General features: G+C 54.0%; 8 protein-coding genes across 8 annotated transcripts; 3 read left to right on the plus strand and 5 right to left on the minus strand.

The window, feature by feature from the left end:
• Positions 1–137: 137 nt before the first annotated feature.
• CORC01_02339 (uncharacterized protein) lies at positions 138–356 on the plus strand (the record flags this gene model as incomplete). The annotated part of the gene is made up of 1 exon (XM_022613989.1): positions 138–356. A coding segment is annotated over one exon (219 nt), but the record flags the coding sequence as incomplete, so codon positions are not given.
• A 697-nt stretch (positions 357–1,053) lies between these two features.
• Positions 1,054–2,160, minus strand: CORC01_02340 (cytidylyltransferase; the record flags this gene model as incomplete). Its single annotated transcript, XM_022613990.1, has 1 exon — positions 1,054–2,160. The coding sequence occupies one exon, from the start codon at positions 2,158–2,160 to the stop codon at positions 1,054–1,056; it is 1,107 nt and encodes a 368-aa protein (XP_022479488.1).
• A 350-nt stretch (positions 2,161–2,510) lies between these two features.
• On the minus strand, positions 2,511–4,015 carry CORC01_02341 (glycosyltransferase family 1; the record flags this gene model as incomplete). Its single annotated transcript, XM_022613991.1, has 2 exons — positions 2,511–3,760; positions 3,838–4,015. 2 exons carry the CDS (start codon positions 4,013–4,015, stop codon positions 2,511–2,513), a joined length of 1,428 nt encoding a protein of 475 aa, XP_022479489.1.
• Positions 4,016–4,970: 955 nt separating this feature from the next.
• Positions 4,971–5,801, plus strand: CORC01_02342 (enoyl-CoA hydratase/isomerase; the record flags this gene model as incomplete). The annotated part of the gene is made up of 1 exon (XM_022613992.1): positions 4,971–5,801. One exon carries the CDS (start codon positions 4,971–4,973, stop codon positions 5,799–5,801), a length of 831 nt encoding a protein of 276 aa, XP_022479490.1.
• Positions 5,802–6,042: 241 nt separating this feature from the next.
• Positions 6,043–9,264, minus strand: CORC01_02343 (TBC domain-containing protein; the record flags this gene model as incomplete). The annotated part of the gene is made up of 1 exon (XM_022613993.1): positions 6,043–9,264. The coding sequence occupies one exon, from the start codon at positions 9,262–9,264 to the stop codon at positions 6,043–6,045; it is 3,222 nt and encodes a 1,073-aa protein (XP_022479491.1).
• A 2,506-nt stretch (positions 9,265–11,770) lies between these two features.
• Positions 11,771–17,269, minus strand: CORC01_02344 (WD repeat domain-containing protein; the record flags this gene model as incomplete). The annotated part of the gene is made up of 1 exon (XM_022613994.1): positions 11,771–17,269. One exon carries the CDS (start codon positions 17,267–17,269, stop codon positions 11,771–11,773), a length of 5,499 nt encoding a protein of 1,832 aa, XP_022479492.1.
• A 998-nt stretch (positions 17,270–18,267) lies between these two features.
• On the plus strand, positions 18,268–21,228 carry CORC01_02345 (protamine P1; the record flags this gene model as incomplete). Its single annotated transcript, XM_022613995.1, has 1 exon — positions 18,268–21,228. One exon carries the CDS (start codon positions 18,268–18,270, stop codon positions 21,226–21,228), a length of 2,961 nt encoding a protein of 986 aa, XP_022479493.1.
• Positions 21,229–21,883: 655 nt separating this feature from the next.
• On the minus strand, positions 21,884–22,240 carry CORC01_02346 (uncharacterized protein; the record flags this gene model as incomplete). The annotated part of the gene is made up of 1 exon (XM_022613996.1): positions 21,884–22,240. A coding segment is annotated over one exon (357 nt), but the record flags the coding sequence as incomplete, so codon positions are not given.
• Between the last annotated feature and the right edge of the window lie 2,355 nt (positions 22,241–24,595).

Genomic DNA, 24,595 nt, shown 5'->3' on the forward strand with positions numbered 1-24,595 from the left:
GCATTGGTGTATCTCGGAGTGTAGTCAAGGTGACACATGTCACAAATGCTGTGAAAAGGTTTCTTCCTCGCGCCCAGAGCAAGCTCCAGCGCGCAACGAAAAAGAGAAAAAAAAGGCCTGTCAGACGTCCATCGACACCCACCCCGTCCGCGCGCCCAAGGGCAAGACCGCAAACGGGGACGAGATCATCACCGCCCTCTATACAGTTCCCTCCCGAGGGAAGGAACCGCTTTCCTTGCGGAAAGTGCGAGAGCAACCAGAGTAAACTTCACTCTAGGGTGTCGAGGATATCAATCATCAACCAGGGTGGGATCTGTAGCTCCTTTAGGGAACCAAGAGTAGGTCGAATACTATAGAAATGATTCTCTGAAGTATTGTCGACATGAAGAAAAAAGAAGAAGAGAATGTCCTAAGAGACGCGGTCGGGAGGCGACGTTTTATAGACGTTGGAGAGGAAGGGTGGGTGGGTCTGGCATCAGTAATGGAGCCTGGTGCCTTGAGCCAATGAGAATTTGGGTTGGTGAAAAACGGATGAGGGAGAGTACGTACCGGAACTGCCACTGCAAAACTTTTCATCGTTAAAAGATGGAAAGAGCGGGCTCGCTTTTGTAGAGATGCCTGGAAAAGATGTCAATAATTCAGGCATCAAGGCAAGGGAAAACTTGCATCCTGCACATACAGATTTTGACGTTGCTGGGGATTTGTTGATTTGTTTGGCGGCTGAGGAGAGGGCCAAAGGGGAGATGGGCCAACGGGATCGAGAAGAACAATTTTGCCCTGCGTGATGAGTAGCTGAACATGTTTTTGGGGTCCCAATATGCGGCGGAGGTACGGTGATCGGCCGCCCTCGTTGCTTGAAAGAGGGAAATACGTCCAGCTCCTGCGGACTTGTGACCAAGTTTGAATAAGGTAGCTTAGTTAAACGATGGCCACCTTGGAACTGGAACGCTCCTGCCTTGATTGCCTGGATCAACCAACGCATGCGGCACTCGTCATCAATGTTCCGAACCGAAGAACATGGTCTCGATATCTTCCCCAAAGCTGGCCACCCTCTCACTCACGATACAACCCCTCCTCAAGCACCCACTGCTTCACCCTACTACTAAGCAACCGTCCCAAAGTCTCAGCGTCCCCCTTGGAAGCAGCCTCCCGGACCTTTGTACTGCTGACGACCTCCTCCCCGTCCTCCCTCCCCCTGACCATCTCAACCCTCTCCGCCCAATTCCCTCGCCCGCCGACCTCTTCCAACCCTCCATCCCTCAAGCCTCGGAGATACGCAACCTGCTCCCCCTCGTCGCCCCATTCGTCATCCGTCCTCATCGTGATCCGTAACTTGGACCTGCCCAGGAACGGATCTAGTGCCCTGCGAATCGGTGCCACGACCTCTGGGCCCTCATCGCTGCCCGTCGAGGCAGAAGGAGCATTGTAGTACTTTGGATTGAATATCCGGATGAGCGTATCGTACCCCGCCAGGTACACCTGCTCCGGCTCTCCCTCTTCGCCGTCCTCTTGCGCGTAGAACTTCGCGTCCGAGATGGCCTGGCTCTTGTCGTGAAAGTACGGCATCGCCGTCAACCCAAAGTCGACATCAATCTCCACCTTCTCCGCCACCTCCTGCGGTATTCCCACCGAGTCTTCCCGCAACGATGTCGCCGCGTCCGTCCGTCGTAGTTCATCCCGCAAGTCCGCGGCAAAGGCGTACATCAACCCCAGCCTCACGGAGAACGCCGCCGGCTTGGGCTTCTTGTCCGCATTATTAACAGCCAGGAGGAGCAACAACCTCACCGGTCCTCCCGGACCCCTAGCCGCTCCCGCTTCCGAAGCTCCAGCCGCGCTCTCCTTCCCCCTCCTCCCCTGCAAGCCCCGAATCGCAGATACCGCCATCCGGAGATGCGCCAGCGTGGGCGGGTTAAACGAAGAATCCAACACCACGAGGCTCTTCACCGGCCTCTTCCCATCCGGCCTCCGCGGCACCAAGGCAGTATCGCCGCCGTCGTTGCCGGTCAGCGTCGTCGCGGTCGACTTACGAGGCAGAGTGCCGACGACGCGGAACGCATCTTTTGATGATTGAAATGCCGTCAGGCTCCGGGAGAAGAAGTCGACGAGGGCGCTGCGGCTTGACATGGCCGGGTCTGGTTGTGGCGCAGCATCGGTCGACATTTGCGAGGCGCTGTGCAGGTATAAGACGCGAAGTGAGATGAGACACCCGGCTTCAGTGACGGAGAGAGAGACCTGAGAGCTGCGTGCCATCCAGTGTTTACCCCGCTACGTGGGGGTCATCCAAGGTATAGCATCATTTCCAAGCTTACCGGCACCATGTGGGGAAGATCACGCAAGTCAATCAAATACGGTAAGTGAGTAGGTAGAACCAGATTCAAGGGGTATTGTTTTGCCACGAGAACAAATCTATCAGTATTCGACGGCTAGAATATCATACAGCCAATTTGCTGCACAAGAACCAGAAAGAAATCACGGCTCATGATGAAAACGTTCCGGCCTGACCTCGTCCTTCAAGCTCTCCTCTGCTTTGCATTGATAAACATCTGCGACGTGACCAGTCCCAACCCAAAGAAGACGGCGATGCCCAAAAAGTTGAGCACGGCGTTCATCAGAGGAGGCATCTTCGGCTCCGCCGCCACCTCGTCCTGCAGCCTCTCGATCCGCTCCGCCATCTTCTCCTGCCCGAAGCCGGTGCGCACCCTCTGCTCACCCATCTTGCCCATCTTCTCCAGCTCGCCCCTGCTGAGGCTGTTGAGGACTTTATCCATGACCACGGTCCACTCCAGGACCTCGTCTGGCGCCCGCAGCCAACCCGTCACGCCGTCGACGACCGTCTCCTTGGGCCCGCCCGTGTTCGCCGCGAGGACGGGCACGCCGGCCAACATAGCCTCGAGGGGCACGATGCCAAAGTGCTCGTTGGAAGGCGTGTAGACAAGGAGCTTGGCGGACCGGAGAAGCGAGTCCTTTAAGCTTGAAGGGATGGAGAGGAGGAATAGCACCGGGATGTGCTCCGGCGCAGACAGCGCCGTGATGATGTTCTTGGCCGTAAAAGTCTCCAATCCGTGCGACGCGGCTAGCTTCTCGAGCTCCTTGTGGTACTGACAGTTCTCGATGCTGCGTGGATCGTATCCGCCCGCGAGGACCAGCCGGACGCCCTTCCTCTTATCCGCAGGCAGCGCTGCGAAGGCCTTGACCGCGAGCGCAATGTCCTTCTTCCTCTCGAAGCGGTTGATGCTCAGAATGATGTTCTTGTCTGTCCATATGGCCTCCTCCTCGCCCTTGCCTTCACCGAGCTTTTTCTTCTCGTCGTTCTTCTTGGGCGCAATGTCGACGCAGGGGTAGACGACCTTGAAGTTCTTGCGCTTCGCCAGCGTGGGCCACGCGCCCGTGGCCATGCCCTTTGTGAAGCCCGAATTGACGGCGATTTCGTCGGCGAAGCCCATGCTCCATTCTTCGACCCAGTCAAAGGGCACGCGGTAGAGGCGCTTCCACCACTTCTCGCGGCCGAGGGCGAGGTACATATCGGGGAAGTGGCAGTAGAAGAGGATGGGCGCCTTGGGGGAGAGGTACTGGAGAAGCGGCAGGCCCGCGCTGAGCTGGTCGACGAAGAAAGAGTCTGGGTTTAGGGATTGAAGTTCGCGTGTCGCATATATTTGAATGAGGAGATGGAGCTGGCGCAGGATAGCGCAGAGGATCGTAAGGCGACCGAGGATGGAGGGGGGTACGAGCCAGTTGCCACGAACGCGGACGTCGAGGGTTCCTAGTAGAAGGACAAATCAAAATACACTCTTCATTCAAATGTGCAGTGAGCAGTGGGACAAGGGGCTGTAGGCGAACCATCTCGAGCTTCCTCAAAGCAGTGACTTTGGTCGCAGTGGCTGGTAAAGATGACCACCTTATGGCCTCGATTCTGCAAGCCGACCGCAGCATCGACGACGAGACGCTCAGCACCGCCGATGCCAAGGTCTGGGTGAAAGAAGACGACGGTCCTCTGATCATCGTCTTTCTCCGCCATGGCTGCGGAGGAATTGCTGTCTTTGGCGGGATTTGGCGGTGTGCAGAAGAGAAACTCCAATCTATTGTCTCTGCTTTCCTTCCTGCAAGAGGACAGAAGTGCGACTTTGAGACGCGGACGATCCGACCCGACACTGGACCCAGCGGGACCACCACTGGAGTTACGACGCGGCAGCAGTTGAGTTGGGGTAGCTCTGTCAATGGCAGGTGCTGATTGGATACCAGAAAGTGGGATGTCGACTTACGTAAGGCATTGCGCTGCAGGGGTCTGGTGGGACCCACTCAGCAAAGCTGAGCGATCCGTGGATGGCTAAACGACTCTGGGGTGCATCAGAAGCGCAGCAGCTTGGTGTCTTCCTTTTGGGGCTCTCTCTTCACATGTGAAAGCCCGTTGACCCCATGAACCGGAGGAGGAAGAGGAGAGCTGGGAAAACGCACGCCATCCGTCCTAAAACCCTGGAAAGGACAAGATGACAAGCTGTGTGATTGGAGGATTGATGTTTGTGCATGGAAACAACAGCCAGGTTGCAATACGCTAGAAGTTGGGGGAGGGTGTCAGCCAAACTGCCCGCCGAACGTTGGATTTTCTAATCATCACTGCATCTGAGGCAGGTCTGCCTTAGTGCCATTTGCCGAACCGAGGTCAGCAGCGCTTACTTACAGGAACCCATCCGTCGATCCCTTCAACTTCCAGCCTTTGTGACCTCAAATCATCTCAACCCTCGTCCATCCTCATACCAGTAATTCCATCATCTAGGCCAGACCATTTTTGTTTAATCCTCAAACAAGGCCCTAAGGGATCACTGAAAGTCATCGCTTGCACTAATCTGTCCTCAAGATTACTCGTGCCGAAACGCCGTAGATCCCCTCATCGAATCTTGACTACATTTCACCTACATCCTCTCACCACCATCCTCTCATCGCCATATTCGCCAAACCACCAAGAAACAAAAATCATGGACTCCCAAAACCCCCTCTTCACAATCCCCATTCCCAAATTCGGCGCCCACGAAGGCGGCACAATAGTCTGCACCACCCCAGCACCCCTCGTCTACCTCCTCACCTGGTCCTCCCCCCCAGATAACCGCCTCACCACCCCCTTCTGCAGAGCCCTCCTCGCCGCCCTCGACATTATAGAATTCGCCCACCCCGTCGGCGTCCTCGTCACCACCTCCGCCATTCCCAAATTCTACTCAAACGGCCTCGATCTCGAACACGCCTTCGCCACAAAGGGCTTCTTCCCAGACACCCTCTACGCCCTCTTCAAGCGCCTCCTCACGTACCCGATGCCCACCGTAGCCCTCATCCCCGGTCACGCCTTCGCCGGCGGCTTCATGACCGCAATGCACCACGACTACCGCGTCATGAACCCGCAAAAGGGCTTCCTCTGCATGAACGAGCTCGAGTTTGGCGCGCCCCTGAAATCGCCCATGTCCGCCATCTTCCGCATCAAATGCGCATCCCCAAAAATTTACCAGGACATCGTCCTCGAGGCCAAGCGCTTTCCCGGCCCCGCCGCCCTCGAGGCCGGGCTCGTCGACGCGCTGGGCGGCCTCGACGAGGCGCTCAAGCTGATTGCTAACCGCAAGCTGACCGAGAGAGGCAAGTCTGGCGTCTACGCCGTGCTCAAGATGGAGATGTGGAAGGAGAGCGCGTACGTGCTCAGCAAGGAGAACTACGAGAGCGAAGAGAAGATTTGGGATCAGAGGGAGGATCTCGAAAAGAAAAGGGTCGCCGCTGGGAAGAAGTTTGCACAAGAATGGAAGGCCGGCAAGGCCAAGTTGTAAGACCCGAGTACGTTAGTGACAAGAAATGCACGATATTTGAACGCATACGTCACGGGAGAGCAGTGATGTCCGTCTTTCATCGCTAGAGAGATCGTGTATTGTGTGATTTTAATAAAAAAAGACGCTATTTTTGTGTCTTCCCAATCGGACAGAGGGGGTATCATGGACGTCCATTCAAACACCTGAAATGCATCATCGCGCTTCCTCCACCTGTCCGCTAATCGCTGCTCTCGCCAAATCCTCACGTCTGCACGTCCTGTTCAATCGGTAATGGCTCACGAACACCCAAATCCGGCTCAGCTGCCCTGTTCTCCTCCTGGGCGCTGTCATGGCTGTTACCGTTGCTATTACCATTCCCGTTGGTCTTCGTTGCTTTCTTGGCTGCGTTCATCTCGTCTCTCTGCCTGGCAATATCCTTTTCCGCCTGGATCGCCTTGTCGCGGCGCGCCTCCACATCCTCGCGTTTGACCAGTTTCCTCAGAGCGTCAGAAGCCTTGATCATGTTGTCGATACTGATGGCATGATTCGTCATCTGGCGGTTGATGTAAGTGTACACACTCGCCGGCGTGTCACACTGCAGAAGCTGCGTTTCATTAAGCTTAAGTAACGCCAACGCCACCTGGAACAGGAAGGTGCTCCCGTCATTCATGCAAAGTACCACATCCCAGACGCGGAACAGAGCCTCGGCGCAAAGGCAGTCAGTGAAGACACTGAGGAACCACTGGAATGTGAGCGCTTCCAGCTCGATGCTGAGATCGTCTAGGTGTTGCGACAGCTTGGGGAGCACATCCACGACATACTGACGCAAGACCTGCTGATCTGCGCGAGATGCAAGGAGACTGTGGTCATAGTATCCAGATGGCAGGATGTTTTCGATGATGCTGGTCAGAATCCAAAACGCGTCCTCCGCCGACGGCATTATCAGCAGTAGATTAGCCGCAATGAGATTCATGCCCTGGCAGTAGCCGACCTCTGGGTTTCGACGGGCGTAGGCTTTGAGCACTTCCTTGAGCTTCGAAACGCCCGGCCCCTTGCGAAAGAAGATGTTGTCAGTCAGAGTGCGGTTGATGTCCATATCGATCTGGGACACTGCCAGCGGGTCATCATCTTCATCCGGTCGAGCAATAATGTCTTGATAATATCCTGGGACACGAAGGGTGGTTGCGCCAGAGCACTCGGACCAGACTTTCGCGCGCAAGTTGACTGGGATACCACCAAGAACTAAGTTCCTCAACTCCGACCTCTTGGCGCGCCCAACCTTCCCCTTATTCCCGAGGCCAGTGATTCCAATCAGCTCGCCATCGGCTATGGCAGCTTCGGGTATGGTCATGGCTGGCCGTTCAAAGCGAGCCTCGGCAAGCGCGGCGGCTGCCGCGGCTGCAGCCTCGCCATCTCGTTTCCTCTCAGCCCTGACTTTGCGCAGGAACTCGTTCCAACGGGCCGCCTTGTCCCTCTGCAGGGAATCGTGCAAATCGCCCATGTGTTGAAGAAGGAGCTTCACGGGTTCTGTGTCGTCTCTGACAACCATTCCTGCAGCGGCATCAGTCTCAACTGGGGGTGTCGCCTCGCTGTCAATAACGGAGGTTGTGGTGCTCGCAATCGGTACGAATCCTCGCTCGTCAGCCGCAATGAATCCAGGTGACTTCAGTCCCAATTCTCCGCCCTCCAACACCTCCAGAGATGGGGCGCTGAGTGAGGGGGTGTGAGACAACAGCTCAGTAGGGAATGTGGCTAGCTTGAGGTAATCTTGCCACTTCTTGGGCTTGCCTTCACCTGCGCGTTCCTCCGTGGACGACGGACTGCCAGGCCGTTCTTCGCTCCCCGGGCTCGGGAGCACCTCCTCTTCCTCTTCGATCATTGGCGAAGTTAAATCCGAACGGCCGTTTGATAGCATCTCGGCACGGCCGCTCTGCTTGAAGCGACGCGCCATCTGCGCAGATTCACGCTGCCTTTTCTTCCTACGTTGATCGTAGATGAAGCCGAATCGATCAGTAAGATACTCGCTACCGATGTAGTTATTGTAGATATGCGTCAAGGTTGGTGGTTGGGTCTCGGGTGGGAGGATTGCATCCATCTCGACGGGGCCGTAACTCTCCTGACGGTTAGAGGTCGCGTTCGTCGGACTGTTCACCATGGTATCCCATCTCTCTTGCGGCTGGATCCTGGCGGTGGTGTTGACCGGAGAAGCGATCGCGGTTCCGGTGGTTCTACGCATTGCCATAAGAGCCTTGGGGCCGCCTGCCGTCGAGACCGCTCGGCTGGACTGTGTGGTTTTGGCGCTGGAAGTTGAAGACGCTCGCGGGATCGACTGCGACTGCGGTTGGGTAGCACTGTTAGACCTTCCACGGTTGGGACCGCCCTCGCGTGTGTTGATTGCACCTCCGGCCACCAGTCTCATGAGGCTCGCTGCGACCGAAGTTGAGGCTTTGCGCGATCCAGGGGGCCCCGACTGGATGCTAGACGCTCGACTGGGGGTTCTTGGTGGCACGTTCTCGGGCGGCACGCTCTCGCTAGGTGGGCTGAAGAGGTCATCCTGAAGGCCGGGCCGCCTATCGGCAGTGGACTGTGCTCTAACGACCGTGGCAGGTCTCCCGATGTCGTCGCCGTTGACGCTGCTGGGCATGCTGCCCTTCCTGCTGGTTCCTCCCCAAAGATAATCCTTCCATCCTCTCGCAGTCCCTCTTCCGTCGGGATTCGAGGGGATAGAGAGGTTGCTGGCGCGAATCGTTGCATCATTTCCATCAGTCTGTCCAAAGACATTAACGTTGACCGTATCCTGCATGGCATCGCTCATGAGGTCAGATAGACCGCTCTCGTTGCGGCGGTTGCCGGGGCGTTCCATTTTGACCTCGATTTCGATAGTTCTGAGTCTCTTCTCGAGGTCTAGGTTAGATAAGCCGCATTCCAGTATGATCTTCCGCAAAGCCCTCTCCCTTTCGTCGGCCTTTCTCCTCAGCTGAGCGATCTGAGCATCGCGCTGTGCCAAATCGGTCGCAACCTGTCTAACAAGCGCAACAGCTCCGTGTCTGGCAATGAGACGCCCAATGTGCTCATCGTCCGAATGGTGAAGAGCACCTGGTATTTTGTGCATCGAAATAGGCGAGTCCTCAAACAGCGCATCACGAGCCGCTTGTTCGGCGGAGGAGCCAGTCAGATTTCCCAGCAGGGAGATGGGACCCGGCCTGGTATCTGAAATCTTGCGTACGGTGGCCGGCGCTTCGGGTTCCGGTGTCAGGGGCGGGGGAGGAAAGGCGTCTTCGCCCCTTGGCGAGTCGGGAGAGAAGGAGGGGAAGCTCGTCAGTGACTTGTCTTCGGAGGCGGCGATGGAGCTCGCGGAGCTCGAGGGTTGGGAGTTCAGCTTTGATCGTTTGGCTCGTACGGTAGCAGAGCGGACGCTTCTCATGGACGTTGCGCTGTGTTGTGAGACGGAGCGCTCGAGGGGGAGAGTAGGCTCGGGGTCCATCGTTGGCGGGCGATGATGTCGCCAAACGTCATGGTTTCAAAAAAGCACACGCAGCAGGGTGTTGCAGTATGCGCTGCTGTAAGCTTGCGTCCTGACGAGACGACCGACGGTTGAATGTTCTTTCAGGTATGTCGCGAGCTTCGTGGGAGGGAGAATGATACCATACGAGTGGGAAAAGGGTGAAGTGCGAGGGTAGGAAATGTTTGTAGTTGTAGCGCGGACGCTAAAGCGGAGAGCCAAAGAAGGGCGGTAATGTCCAGGTCAGAATTGGGAAGTGTAGTCACTGTGTGTGTGTGGGCGGGACGATACCTATCATTATGCAATTCGACCCCCAAGCACAGCAATGCAGCACATTTGCCTGACGTGGACCAGGGGGTGGGGGCAAACCGGGGGGGGTGATCACCCAGCATGTCTGGGGTGCTTTGCTGTGACTACTACTGTGTACACTCGCTAAGGTAGTCGATACCTTACCTCATCTGTCCCTTGGGCGGAGTGGATAAGGGGAACTTTGTTCCGCAGCTTCCATCAAGATTCCATCCGCCTCAGGTACGAGTACAAGCTCCGGCTCAGATTACCAGCAATTTCGCGGTCCTAGCGCGGCGACAATACGTACCGCCGATGACATTCCTCTGCGATTACCTCAGGCCTTTCATCTGCAGCCCACTGCAAATCCACCACAGCCTGGTCGGGGAGGAGACATTTCCCCTGACCCATTAATTCCTTACGTACATGCATATCTCGAGGCGTCGCGATATTCGACCTGCCATGACCTTGAGCCTTGACGGCGGGTAAACTTTCTCGCTTGTTGATCACTTCTCCATGCCATGCACATAAATGTCAACATTGACACGTTCAAAGGGAAAAAGAGGAGGGGATCCAGCGCCACATCATAAACTAAACAAAAAAGACAGGCCAGGTTCCCACGAGATGCAACCCGCAAGGGACATCCAGAAACACCAGCCCAGGCACGTGCCAGGCCACTTGTTGCATAGCAAAGCACCATCCCGTCAACTATGCTCTTGCGTGCCACGGCCGGCTTCCTTCGCCTCCGTTCTCGTGACCTCTTCCATACCTGACTTTGCCAAGCTAGCCCTGCCATACCCTTGCCATGCCCTGTCTCCAAGGGAGCCCCCTCCTCGAACTCTCCCGCTTTGCCCGAGCTCCACCGTGGATCCTTGGAAACTTGGGAGAGAACAGGATAAAGAAGATGTCCCGTTTTTTTCTGCTCCTCACTGGGCGCGTCTTCTCTCCTACCCGACGCCTAATAATACAGCCTCACTATCGAGCCCTACAGGCTACACCAAAGCACGAGAGAGAAAAGAAAAAGCTCATCCCGTCCAGTTACTTCCCTGACTTAGAGGCCTCCCATACCAATCCACACAGGCAGTCCCCTCCCTCGAGCGCGCCTATCCGAACTCTGGACGCTTCACGCGGTCCATCTCGCGTCCGCCGTCGTCCCAACTTCCTTTCCGTCCTTGCGCCGACGGAGAGTGAGGATGCTAGCTCCTCTTCTAGAATGAGGTAGGGGGACTCGGGGAGGGACTAACGATTTAGGGGTCCAAAAAGGTGATCTCCTTTGCATGTGGATACCCGCCCTGCACCGCGTCGGGCACATCATCCGGATTATGCGCATCCCATTTCCCCCTTTGACCGGACGACCACGCACAGAACGGCACCGTTCCTTGGGCTCGGAAGCCAAGTGTCAAGTGTCATTAGCACGCACAAACTATGCCCATTCTGAGATTATCTCAGGGGGCTGCTTATTTTAACCACCGCGCGATGCCCTTTCCTGCTGCCCAACTCGGGTCCGTATTCGCCCCAAATCAAGAACTGGTGTGAGTGGGCGACCACTCCGCGTTGACGGGAAATTTCCTGCTTGATTTGCCCTACGACACTCTCCCCTTGAAACCAAGAGCATCTTCCGGGACATGACCGACTCAGGATGCTCACACTTGTCCCTATGACACGCCAATTCATGTGGCGCCTTGACCATTAGCCAGCCAGTGTGAAAGTAAATACGAGGGCACCGCCTCATCAATTTCCGGTTTCTTGGGCACTTCACGTGTATCTGTACGCGTACTCTGGAAGTGGGCCACTGAATCTTGATCTGATCGCTCCCAAGGCGCCCGCTCGGCAATCATGACGGCTACGGAGTGGGGCCCAGCTACACGGTGCTTCACTTGGTCCATCAGGGCGTTGCCCTCACGTAAGACAACCTCAGCGTCGACATCTTCACGTGGAACCAGTCATGGTTTGCATATACAGAGTCTGTATTCCCTCTTGCATGTTCCTGAAGCAATGCTTTCTACTGTCTGTACTCGTACAATACTCCTCGTTTCGTCATTAGTAGTCCCGGCTCCTTTTTTCGATGATTGCCCAGACGCCTTCTTGTTTGACCCCGAAATCTCCCGCATGAAAAATGATTAAAAAAAAAAAAAAACAATCCATGCTGTACTCAAAACGCCTATTTTTCGCCATGCTGCGATGTTGTTACACGTCTTCTGCCTCAAGCGAAGCTATCCTCTGCGTGCCAGCGGCTGCTTTCGTCGGCTTGTATCGAGACAGAGGCCGGTGCCTCACCGGGAGCCTCGGCTGCCGGAGCAACGATCGGCACCTGAGCGATATCGCTTGGAAGCAGACCTTCTTTCACCAACGCTTGAAACGAAGGGTCGCGGGCAAGCATATGCTGGCGCTTGACGGGAAGCCCGTCCAACAGCTTCAGCTTCTTGCAGCATCCCACAAAAACAACCTGGTAAAGTCGACGCCGGAGACGAGTCGTCTCATCAAGACGCCGGGCAAACATGGCATCCCTCTCCGAATCGGCCTCTGGGAGGGTGAATGGGTCCGCAACGTGACCTCGGTCCGCCGACACCGTTACGTGGACTGGTGGGTAGAAGCCCTGCGTGATTGGATTGTCCCGCAAATCCAATTGAGTCAGGTGCGGGAAGTCCGTCAGAAGTTCTGTGACCGTTGTCGAATCTGCCAGGCGGTTACCAGCAACAAGAAGTTTCTTGAGCCGGGGAACGAATCGAATGGGTGAAAGGTCTGCAACGGCGTTGAAGTTGAGGTTCAACGAGCGCAGGTTCGGCATCAACTGGCCGAGCCCTTCCGGTAGGCAGCGGAGCCCACAATTGGCTAGCTCAAGTAGCTGCAGGTTGAGGAAGTCTACCTTGGGCTCAAATGTGCCAATGTAGTTGCCGGAAAGGAAGAGCTTGCGCACTTCGTAAGCCGAAGAAAGGAAGGAAAGATCTAGCTGCGCATCACCACCCTGCTCTCTTAGAGACAAGCTGTCCAAATGGCGGGCCTTCGTAAAACCAATGATCTTGCTGATGCGGTTCCTGTCGGCGTGGAGCAGGCGGACGGCTGGCAAGCGACTAATATCAAGCTCCAGGATACCATTGTCGCTAAGGTCGAGGTACCGCAATCCGTCGAGACCCTGTGCATTCTCCGCGGTAAATGCTTCGAGACAGTTCTTTGAGAGTTTGAGCATCTGCAGAGAAGAGAGTTGCCCGAGTGCACGAAGCTCCGAGACTTTGTTGCCGGTCAGGTCAAGTTCGGTCAATCGGTGTAGCTTGGTGCCATCAAAGTCGGCCACCTCAATCTGGTTGTTGCGCGCCCGAAGGGACAGCAGCCCATCATGCTGGTTCAAGCCATCCAAAGAAATGAGCTTGTTATTGTCGGCCCGCAGGCTCCGAAGATGAACGAGGTTCTTCAGCGCTGACAAACTAGACAGATCGTTGTTGGAGATATCGACGTATTGCAGGTTGGCGAGATAATCCCATGACGTTAGCTCAGTCAACAAGTTGTGCGTCATCTTTAGTTGTCGGACCGAAGCTGGCACTCCGTCAAGATGGCCAATACTGTTGTTAGACGCGTCAAGGCTCGTCAATCGGCCACAGAACTCGTCCAGCATATGAAGGCTCGACAAGCGCTTCTCGCTCATGTCAAGTTCCGTGAAGTCCTCCCAGTATGGCTCAAATGGCTCGATTTCCGTCAGGCGATCGACGAGCTCACGAACAGTCAAAGACAATACTTTCTTAGAGCCGTCGCCAGTGACAAGACGCTGGTCCTCCACAATATAGCTGACTTCAAAACCGAAGGACTTCTCATGGTGGTTCAGCGTAAATTCTGACATGGGGCTCAGGGACAGGTTGCCAACATTATGACTAATGATGGCACTTGCGTCTGGATAAAGGCCACCCATTCTTGTCTTGCTGGGAGTCTTGATGATGAAACTTAGACTCTTCTCTTGGTTCTTGGGGGAGACGTAGCTCAAAGCACTGTTCTCCCCTAAGATACTGACTTGAAGTTCGTCGGTCTTATCGCCAGCTATGCTGTCCTCTTCCCTTTCATCAATTCGGGAGACGGGCCGTGGGACGAATGACTGGCCACGAAGCGAAAATTGCCGTGATGGACCACGAGCTGGGGCTGTACGTGGACGTGGTTGCAGTAAAGTCCGCCGTGCAGTCTTTGTCAAGCTTTGGTATTTGCCTCGTTTGGACTCCTCTATCATCGAGTCCGCATCCACGAAACTACCCTCGTCGTCCTCAAGGCTGTCGATATCCTCAGCGGCGACATCCTGGATGATAGAGGCAATGGGCGAAGAAAATGATATCGTCATTCGTCTCCGAGATGGGGAGGAATCCATGATGCGATCCTCGTCGAGCTGGATCTCATGCTCAATGTCTCCGTCTCCTGCCTTGCTTTCAAGCTTGTGGAACTCAGTTCTTGCCTTCAGCGCGATGTCCCGGGGCAATGCTGCATCGGGCGACAGCGTCACAAAGCCTCTGACGGATGAGCTCCGAGGCGTGTCTATAGAGCCCTTAGGTGATGGCGACATGTTCGCTTCACGCTCTTCAGCCTCCTTCTGCGCTGTCACCAATCGCAAGTGTAGCATCTCTTTCGTGATGTCGACGGACAAGTCGGGAATGCTTGCAAAAGGGTCGTCTTCACTGTCCTCGGACGGGATGACAACATGAGAACTTCTAGGTCGGATGCTCTCGCCCTTCCGTTTGATCCAAATATTTTGCTGGCGATCAAGATACATGCTGCCGACCTGATCCGGAATCAGATGTGACACGCTCTGTGGCGCGATCGTTTTCCTTGACTCGGAGCCTCGGGAGGAGCCAGTGTGCATGGTGTGGTTGGTGGAGGCCCCAGACGAGTGGGTTGCGAAATCGTCAGACTCATCTGAACCATCTCGCTGCTTATTCGGATTTGCGCTGATCCGAATATTGGGAGGGTCGCTGATGGTTTCATCTCCCCCAAGATACTGGAGGTCATCACCATTGTTTCTGGACCGACTCCTCTCTTCGATCTGTCGCTCAACCTCTTGCGCAGCTCGGATTGCATCTTGAGCTTGGTCCATAGATCTAAGCGAAGATGTAATGACGTCCCCCATGTCGCTCAGCTCTTGATATTTCTTGAGGTAATCAAGAATCTCTGGATTCTCCTGGCGCTGCGGCGCTCTCTGCACTGGTTTCCCTTCACGACTCGGAGGTCGGGACAAAGGTTCTCTAGTTGATTCGTATGAATCGTCAAAAGCAGGACTCGGCTCGCCATATTCTGCATCGGATTCCTCCACGCTGGTCAGGCCGCTAGGGGCTTTGACGCCATTTCGAATCATGGCCATGATCTTACCAGCCTCATCCAGGAAGTCCTGAGTTCTGATAGATGGCTTACGGTCTGTGTCGATAGTAGCACTGCGTTCATTCGCACTGGATGTAAACTGAGATCCACGGTGAGGAGTGCGTCGCTGAGGCTGCTCATCGGCTTCGGCGTAGTCTTCTAGAAAATTATCTTGAAAGGGGAACTCGCCAGCTTGCAGGGAGGACCTCGAGCTCGGGGTGGGAGTTCGTGGCCGAAGGATATGGCGCGTGGCCAGCACGCTAGGGTGTGCTCTTTGTTGCAAACTGCCTGGACGAGCGTCTTTGCGCTTCTTGCCCATCATACTCTGCATCAATGCATGAGTTTCCTGGACGGTGTCCAGGAGTGCATATCGCTCTTCCCTTCCATACGCAATGTCCGATTTGTGTAGCGTCCTCCGCCGCTTGGGCGTCGGGTCCTTGGATGGCGAGGTACGAGGCCGCTTCCCTTCGGATGCATCACGTCTTTGCGGGGTGCCTAGGATAAATGCCTCGGCTCCCGCGAACTGGACGTTTCCTCTTTGAACGCTTCCTTCGCTGGCTGACGGGGTGTGCTTGGAAGACGACGCAGTCGTGGTGCCAGACTTTGCTCGTTTCCTGGGAACAAACATCGACGCCTCATCTGGCATCGGCGAGCCTGCTACGTGCTTGAATCGAAGGACAGAACCTTCATCATCTGATCGATCTTCAACCCCTTCGTCGTCTTCATAAAATTGGGACTCCTCCTCAAGGCGGATGGATAAGTCTTGGTTGAATTGGTAACCCTCGAGGTCTCCAGCACCAAATTGACTGACAGATCGAGAGCTCGTGGCTGTTGGTTGTTTTGGCACAGATAGGTAGTCGCCAGGGGCGGTATGAGGTCTTCGGTTTCCAGAAGGTTGGGAGAATTCACCGCTGAGAGATTGACGTGATGATCCGGACATTTGATCTTCGAATTGGCTGATGCGGCGAAGCAGGGTTTGGTTTGTGAATGTATCGTACGGACCGAATAGTTTCAGAGGACTCGTGCTATTAGTTTCCGCAAAGCCAGGTTTCTCTGGACTCGGGTTTGGCACGCGCGGAGGGGGGGGGCTCTGTGAACCGAATCGAATCGAGGTGTACCCGGGGGAATACGTTCTCACGCTGGGGAACTGTTTGGGCGTACTGGCCTGGAGAGACTCTTCAGGAAGCATTTCGGAAGTGTCAACGCCCATGCCAGGACTGAGACCCCTGTACCTGAAAGATCCATCGCCAGACCGGCCACCACGGCGCATGTTGAGGAAGCCTCCCTTTCGCGCATAATCTTCCGTCGTTTCTACTCTATCGCTATCCCCATCTTCTAGACTGCCGTCCATATCAAAGTTTAGCTCACCCTGTGAGTCCAAAAGCATCTGATCTATTCGCAATTTCTCAAGGCGATCCCGGAGCTGGTCGACCGGGAGCTCGGTAGGGGCAGAACTCTCTTTCGCTTCATTCTGCTTCTGGCGCATCAGCGTGAGGACAATCGGACTAAAATCCTCATTCCTGATGACACTCTGTCCGCTGGTCTTCCGAGAAGCGTCGTTTGGCGGTGCAAGTCCTGAAATAGAAGCCGCCAAACTCGGCTCCTGGGCATAACTATTGTCTTGCTGTGGGCTGGCCTGGCTCACTTCGCTTTGATCGATGGATTCGTCGGTCATTTTGTAGGTAATGTGCGGCGGGCGTATCCTAGGGCTCGGGCTCGGGCTTGGGTCCATCTGGCTCCTGCCATCTGACTCCTCCTCATCATCCTCGGGTTCCCCATGTTGATGGTGGAAAAGAGGCGGACTAGAGGGCATTGTCGTGTTTTGTCGCACGCTTTGATCGGCCACGGATTGATCTTGGGGAGGAGAAGGCGGCTTGAACATGTTTTCGAGACCTGTGGCAGCAGAGCAGAAGAGATCCCGCTGTTCGCCATAAGCAACATCGCCGTACACTAGCCTGCGCTTCCATTCGGGGGTGTCGCCGGTTCCTCGCAGGGGCGATGATCTGATTGATCTATGATGTACAGTATTGTGGATGACAGAGCCATTTGTTGAGGCTGAAAACGCGCGACTCGTTTGCCGCGATTGATCATTGGGCTTGATCTCGCGGGAAAGCTTAGAGGGACCTCGTTGGGACAGTGGAAGGTTGATATCATTGGTGCTGCGTTCGCTCAGGACGCCGGTGCTCTTGTCGCTGTTTCCAGAGCTTGAAGGTCTTATCCTACTGACGGGGAGAGGTATACGACTGCCGGATCCTTTGGCGTTTGGCGTGTTGTTATTATCTTTCGGCTTCAGAGGCGGCAGTTGGGCAGGAGAAGTCTCGGATCCGGCTTGCGAGGGCCAATCCTCGGAGAGCGAGTCAAGCCAAGCATGAGCCATGGTGGGTTGGCGTATGCGATCGGGTTTCAGGGACGTCTGAGACTATAAGGAGTCCATCGGGCGGGCGTTAGATCGTCGTCGTAGTTTAATGTTGCGGTTTGCGTTTTGCGGGGTGCTAAGTTTGGTGGTTTGGCCGCGATTAAAGTCTGTTTACGCGGGCAATTGCAATGCAGAAGTCGCGTAGGAGAAAATGCAGATGGATAATACGCAGAATGGCAAGCCGAAGAAAATAGCGAAAAGTCTGCTGGCGAAGTCGCCTCTGCTGCCTCCGCTGTCTGCGATGAGGTTGGGTTGCGATATGGAGAAAAAGAGGTGTTGGTATTGTTTCGTGGGGAACGCGGTCAAGCGATCGCGTTCGGGACCGGCGTTATGTCAATCTCAAAGCCCAGTGCTGCTTTTCCCCGAATAAACATAACTAATTCAATATTATGCTTGATTGGCAGGCCGCGGGTTGCTGTGTCAACCGCCAAAGATCAGCTTTTGAACAAGCCAGGCCATGACCGTGACCCAAAATTCCCCGATCGTCCGATGGCGCTAATCGTTGTATCGAGTCATGGGGGCCGTTCCTTTTAGCTGCATCAACATGTTATCCAACTACCTTACTTGCTATGGATCTGTGCACTCTGCCTACCTAAGGTAAAGTGCCTCAAGGTACGCCACAGCAGGTGTAGCCACTGCGACAGCGGGTGAGTGTTCAATTAAACACGATATCACGTGCAGTGCCCCCTCAAACGCGACTTTCGTGCTGGTTCGCGTCGTCTGGTGAACGTGCACGGTCGTTGACCCGCCTAATTTGGGAAGCATCCCGACCCTCTTTGTTCGCCCATGTTTGTGCCGTTTGATGGAGACGGAACACTCGCTTTTCAACGACTGACCACCGTATTCCGGACCACCGCCCGGCGCCAATGCGACCGTAGCGCTCCGATTCTCTACTTTTGCCTCCGCTCCATCGACGAAGTTCATGATTTTTTCGACGCAAGTTTCCACAAACGGAAAAGATGGATATGAAGGAGGGCTGGAGGGTCCGACATTTGGACGACGAACCCATATACTGCGATGCTCCTTGTGACGAAGCGGATATGCTATGTGCAGGCTTTGACCACGAAGACGACAAGACCCTGGAGGAGAGAAGACGCCGATATGAAGAGGCTGCGACTCGGTTTTTGCAGGGGCATACGCCGAGACTGCTATCCACGATTCTCAGAGGCCCCTTCGAAGGACCAGACGCAAAAGGCTGGGTGAACCCATGGCAATCAAGAAGCAAGAATACGTTAGCTGCCACACAACCAGCACCAACGCCTGCTGTCAAACCCACCACAGAGTCCGAACAAGGCAATGTCGAAGAGCTTGATGTCGAGGATGCAGCGTCTTGTCACCTACCGAGCCCGCGAAGCCTGGATCAAGTTGGTTTGAGCCCGCATCCTTTCATGGAAACAGACGAACTCGAGCGAGTCCAAGCATGGAGAAGTAGTACGGAGTCTGTCAGTGAAACACAAGAGTATCCTTGGTCGCTAGACGCTTCTCTTTCGCAGTCCCATTCACAAATCCAACGTAAGCGACGGTCAACAGGATCAGAATGGCTCAAGCGGCAAGACACCAAACGACGCAAGGCAGGGGATACAAATGATACCAGGGCAGATCCCGGTGCTTCCCAGCTTGAAGACGCAGCCCTCAACCATAATATGTCACACCTTGTCCAAGAACGAGAGGACGCAGTCATGGGGGATGAGACCGCAAGCTTGGAGAGCTCTCGAATAAACCCACAGACTCCGCAGAAGGCTTGGCATTCAACTGTGACTCTATCGCATCAGCAACAACTTTCCCAAACTCGCAACAACCATGCCGCTGCTATCCAGGAGGGGATGCCAGCGGCGCTGAGCACGCCGATCCAGACTCCCCAGTCCACTAGGAAGAAAGGAGTCAATATTGAAGAGAGTGCTCCGCACAGCAGTGGTGTCACTATGGTCAGGGAAGAAGCTGGCAAGAATGCCGAGGGTAGGCATGAATTCGAGACCCAGCAAGACGAAAGCTTCTTGTTCCGGGCAAGACGAAGGAACCAAGCCCTCAATACCTCGAACTTGAGTCCCTTAAGGAGAAGGTCCTCCGGCCGAGTTTCTTCTGCCGCTTCCACTACTTCTATTGAGACTGACTCTCAAGGCGAGGTCCAAGATTTGGAGGGCGATGCTTGCATGGCTGACGACACCAAAGCTACCTCCCCAGAATCCAACGCGGAGGATGAAGGCCAAACTTCTCCAGGGAAGGATACAGTGCAAGGGGTGGAGAGCCACGGGTTAATCTCAGAGCCTATGAGCAGTGATACAGCCCCCGATGCGACGAAAAAAGACTTGGACCCCACAGAAACGATCAACAACGAAGTCACAGAAGTACTTGAAAGTCTAGATCAGCATTTGCCAGTTCAGACGAACCCAACAGCAGGTGCCACAGATTTGATATCGAGCCAAGAACCGACCCTCGTGGCATTTTCTGCAACACAGGAGCAGCAAGAGGAATTGCCGCTGAAAGAAGTTGACCTAGAGCCACTATGCCCGCCAACACCTGTGAATCAATCCCCTACACAAAAGGAACCAGCAATCCAAGCCTCCAGTTCATCCACGGGCATACTACCGAATCTTTTCTCTCAGAGTCCCTGGTCGAAGCTGAGCCAGTTTATCATTGCGAGGAGTCCCAATCCATTGAGCAACGCTGATAGGAACCACCGACAACCGGCCAATGCCGACGTATCTATTGCCGAAGGCTCCAATGCTTCGCAGACTCCGGCAACACCATTGATGACGTTAGCTACCGATGCCGCTATATCTATTGAAAGAAAACCTGATCAAGCAGCCGAGCGACCTTCGCCATGCACTACCAACACAGTAGCGGGCACAGTCAATCAGCAAAATAGTCCCGCACTACCGGCTTCGCAACAAAGTCCATGGAATATGGACGTACCGGCCATTGCTCTGCCTCAGCAGCAGCAACAACCGAAGGAGAGTGATACCGACAGCTTCATCGACCCAAGCTGCCAAAGTCCTTGGACTGTGAGTCCAGCAAAAATGCGCCAAGCGGCCCGGGAAGCCCTTATGTCAAGATTCTTCAATGTTACTGAACCACCTTCGCCTTCCCCGCTTGCTCCAGTCGCTGTGATGACTCCTGCGGCTTCATCTGTCGGCAACGAGCAGTCCGCCACCGTCGACGCCCAAGAGTCAGTGTCGCCAGTACCCATTTTCTCGATCAAGTCCTTTGCAAACTTCCTTTCCCCATCGCCCGAAAAGCCACGCCGACGTCTCAACAAGGTCCGCAGAAGTACCGTTCACCTACCCAGTACACAGAACCTGATCGCCGCTACAACCGACAATCCATGGGACAGTGTACAAAAGTCCGTCAAAAGGGTCAGATGGGCACTATTGCCCAACGAAGTCGAAGGCGACAAAGACATTGAGTACCGAGATCCCAGTACGCCCACGACGCAGAAAGCTGCTTCGCCACCGCCAGAGACAGCAGTAGCTGATTTACCAACCGGCGAAGACGACCAATATAAAAAGCACTTCCAAGCTGTCTCGCTCCGAAAGAAGCTGCATCACCACCTCTTGCCTTCAGCATCTCAGCAGGTATTGGAGAGTCCGGGTCCGATGGCCATGGCGGAGGCCTTTGTCTCCGCAGATTCATGCCGACCACCTCCAGCGCCAGAGGCAACGATGCGTGTCGATGATATCCCATTGGTTCAGAACAATGTCGAGAGTCAAGAGTCTGCGATGGATGACGTTGACGACGTCCTTCGTCACCTCAACGAATTCATCGAGATGGTCGATGTTGAAGCTGATCTCGCAAGAGCTGAAGAGGAAGAGAGGAAGAAAATCGATAAACAGCAACAGCAGCGGGTCAGCCAGGCTCTAGGCAACGGACTCGGAGACGGCTTCAGCTTTGACGCGATGATGGACGCAGGAGTGTGGGATTGAGGCTCTTGATCGAAGAAGTTGACATGGGCGATGCACCAGATTTCCATATGTCCGGATGAAAAAAAAAACCTAGCAGCGCGCATGGCGTCATTACATGAAATATCTTTCTAGCGAGGTGTTTGGAGTCAGGGTAAAAATACCACTTGATGGCTGGCGGAAATGCATAGTTTTGCTTACTGTACGAGGATGGGCAGTTGCTTATAAGTTCAATTATTATAGCTGCGAAGTAGTGTTCTGGGGAGAACTAGGCTAGTAACGAAAAGCGTTCAGTCATGTCAGTTGCTTCATCCGCTTCTTTCGCTGAGAAGACCCTTTTGGCTGTTTGCCAGATAGGCCGGGCCATCAAATCGGATGTATTGCACGGTGTCTTCAGGCACACTTGGCGGTTTTCTTCTGAGCACGCACTAGGTCTCCAGCAAAGTAAACCATGTCTGTTGTTAGTAGATACGAAGTACTCTCATGGTACTAGTCTTCCGTCTTTCCTTCCGAATCCAAGCAGCTGAGGGCCTGGTCGCTTGCGAAGGAGAGGTTGTGCGTCTGCGCTGAGTATTGTAGCCTTGATGCCAGCAAGTCAACACCGTACAGCAGTCACTACCCAAGAACCATCACCAAACGGTCGGAAGCAGGTGACTCACTGCATGATGATGAGGCGAAATTATTCCAGCGTATACGCAACTCGATCTGCGTAGCTTGTCACCAAATTGCTCTGATATATATTCAGAGAGTGCGTCATGGTCCTCATGACCCCAGTCACAGCTAGCGTCGCGAGACTGGCCTCGGTACTCCTCATCAAGAATCGAACGAACCCGACTCGAAGACCTGCCTGCATCGAGGCCGCCCGGGTTTCTGTGAATAATCCGAGGAGGAAGTCGGCGCTCAGGCATTCAGTCACCGCAAGCGGACAAAAGTAGCCGACGTGTAGGCCGTTGATGAGGCTCTGCAGGCTGCCGTCTGCTCTCAAGATGTGCTCGATGCGGAAAACGATAATCAGGTCTTTTCTAGGGGTTAATATGTCTCGTTGTAGTAGGCATCATAACAGACCCTGTTCGCAATAGCCCCAGCGGCGGAGGAGACAATAGGAACGACAGCGACCTCGGAGAACGACGTTACACCAATGATTAGAAATCCCAAGAGTACATTGTGCACCTCGACAGTGCTCAAGGGTGACCAGCTCGACTAGAAATATGGCTAGCTGGGCGTCGACTTCAAGGTGCTGTCAAACACATTGAGTGTACCCAAGGAACCCATACCCGGTAGCTATGAGCTTGGCTACCATAACGCCTAACGCTGAATATCCCAGAGCCTCGTGCGCAGACATTTACAATGGTTTTGGGTGGCCCTGCGGTTCGCTCGTGTTTGAGTTGACATCAATGTCTACAATCAGGGGCTTGTTTATCGAGCAACCGAGCGATATGTGAGCATTTGACCGCCGTTATGAGGGACACCTTTTCTTTGGATCGACTATTGTCATTGAAGGGCTGTTACTTCCTTAACCGCTCCCGCTCAGCAGCTTTGGAACAGGGAGCCGCGTATCTGGGTCAGAACAGCTATACTGTTCCGATCAGAAGAACCACGGAGTAGTCCATGCGGCGGACTCGTGAAGCAACGAAATCGGAGATGACCCACCTCGTGCGGGCGAGACCGCGGCTTCATGGCCAAGAGGCTTCACCTCGAAGCCTCACTCTCGGGATAGGTTTGAAGAGATGAATTTGAGCCATGCGTGACGGGTGCGGTCGATGCCGCGTGCCATATACGGCATATAGCGTCGGCCCAAGTTGTAGAGAACTAATCCCGAGTTAGTTTGCAAAATCAACACACTGAAAGACTCTAATCGGCACGATAGAGCTAGCTCCTTTCTCAAGCTAGTCTCGTGTGCGGAAAGGCTAGAATACGGGAAGGCTAAATGGCGTGGCCGTGAAATTGCTGCCCGAGCTTTCGAGACATTTGTCGTTTGATACCCTCAGTTTTGAGCTCCAAAGGGGTTACCCATTAGTCTGATAGATTTACATAATTGCAGGGAGCTGAAGTACACTCATCTTGGTGCACACAGCTTCATCTGCATGATGACTTAAGAAGAGTCCAAAAGGCCATTTAAGTGTGCAAGGAATGTGCCGCTACAACTTCAACTGTACAGTCTTACCTAAATTTACCTTTTTCGTCATTCTTTTAATTTTGGAATGATCTCAAGTCAAGTTTTGCAAAAAGTTCAGAGTGAACTCGTCAGTAAGAATTATACTAACTTTTGAACTCTCCCAAACTCATTTTGATAGACTTTGATTAAGCGAGAGCCCGCTGTGATGAATGAACGTAGCGAAGCTCGTTTTCTCAATGAACCGTTGACTCTAATCGTTTTTCATTTGCAATTTATTAATCATCTGAACCCTGCACTTCTCTTCTGATTAGCCGGCATTCTTGATAACAACCAGTCGATGGTTAAAGCTCGGGTAAGCCTATGGACCAAGGCCTCCCGCTATTATTTACGTAGAAGTAACACCCTATGTTTATTTCGTCAAAAAAGTCAAGAACAGTATAAAACGGTAAGAGTGATAACAAGTGCACTGGGAGAGGTAAGGCGGCGGCGGCGGTTGGGGGCAGCTTCGCGAAGTCTTCTCCATGTGCCACGTAGGGTATGAGTAGGCACCTAGCACTCACTCACCCTGGTAGGCGACTGAGCTCCAGGGTAAATCTGGCTTTCTCTCCCTCTCATAATACTCCCAGAGGCGTGAAAATCGATCCATTCTAGAGTGAGGAGAAGATTATGCTGTGAGCTTGAAATGAAGATGTATACTCACTGAAGCCCCAATTTGTAACAAAGGACATTCAGATCTTGAGCTTTGGACACGAATTTATGGCTGCAACTGAATGCTCTCTGGATTTCTTGAGTCATATGAGGAGGTACTTTGTCGAGGCTACCCAAGGGCAATAGTATCTTGAATCTGCGTCTTAACATCATGCCTTGGCCGCTACTAGACGAATGCTCTAATATGAAGTTCATATTTATTAAAGATTCCATCCAATAATGTCTCCCTGCTAGAGCAGCGGCTTCTTAAGAAAGCCGAAATTCAGGGATTTAAATGATCACATACAGCAGAGAATGGAACAACACCTGTTTCTGATCATCGAAGATAGAGTCTGTCTTGACTGCTCTACGTCGTCCAACTTCAGCATCATGTCTCAATCCTCATGTTAGACTTGTGAAGCGTGGTATCACCTTGAGCATTCCCAACTCATTTACGACTCAACAGCTATAAGTTCTAAATCTAAGGCGGAGATTTTTTGTTCAATGACATTGAGCTGGCACCTCAATACCGTCCTTAATAACCCACACGAGCTCAATTCCCAACCGCCGCATCTCCATCGTTCGCTG

Source organism: Colletotrichum orchidophilum (assembly GCF_001831195.1).
Source record: "Colletotrichum orchidophilum strain IMI 309357 chromosome Unknown Scaffold_13.1, whole genome shotgun sequence".
In the NCBI taxonomy this organism is placed as follows: Eukaryota; Fungi; Ascomycota; class Sordariomycetes; order Glomerellales; family Glomerellaceae; genus Colletotrichum; species Colletotrichum orchidophilum.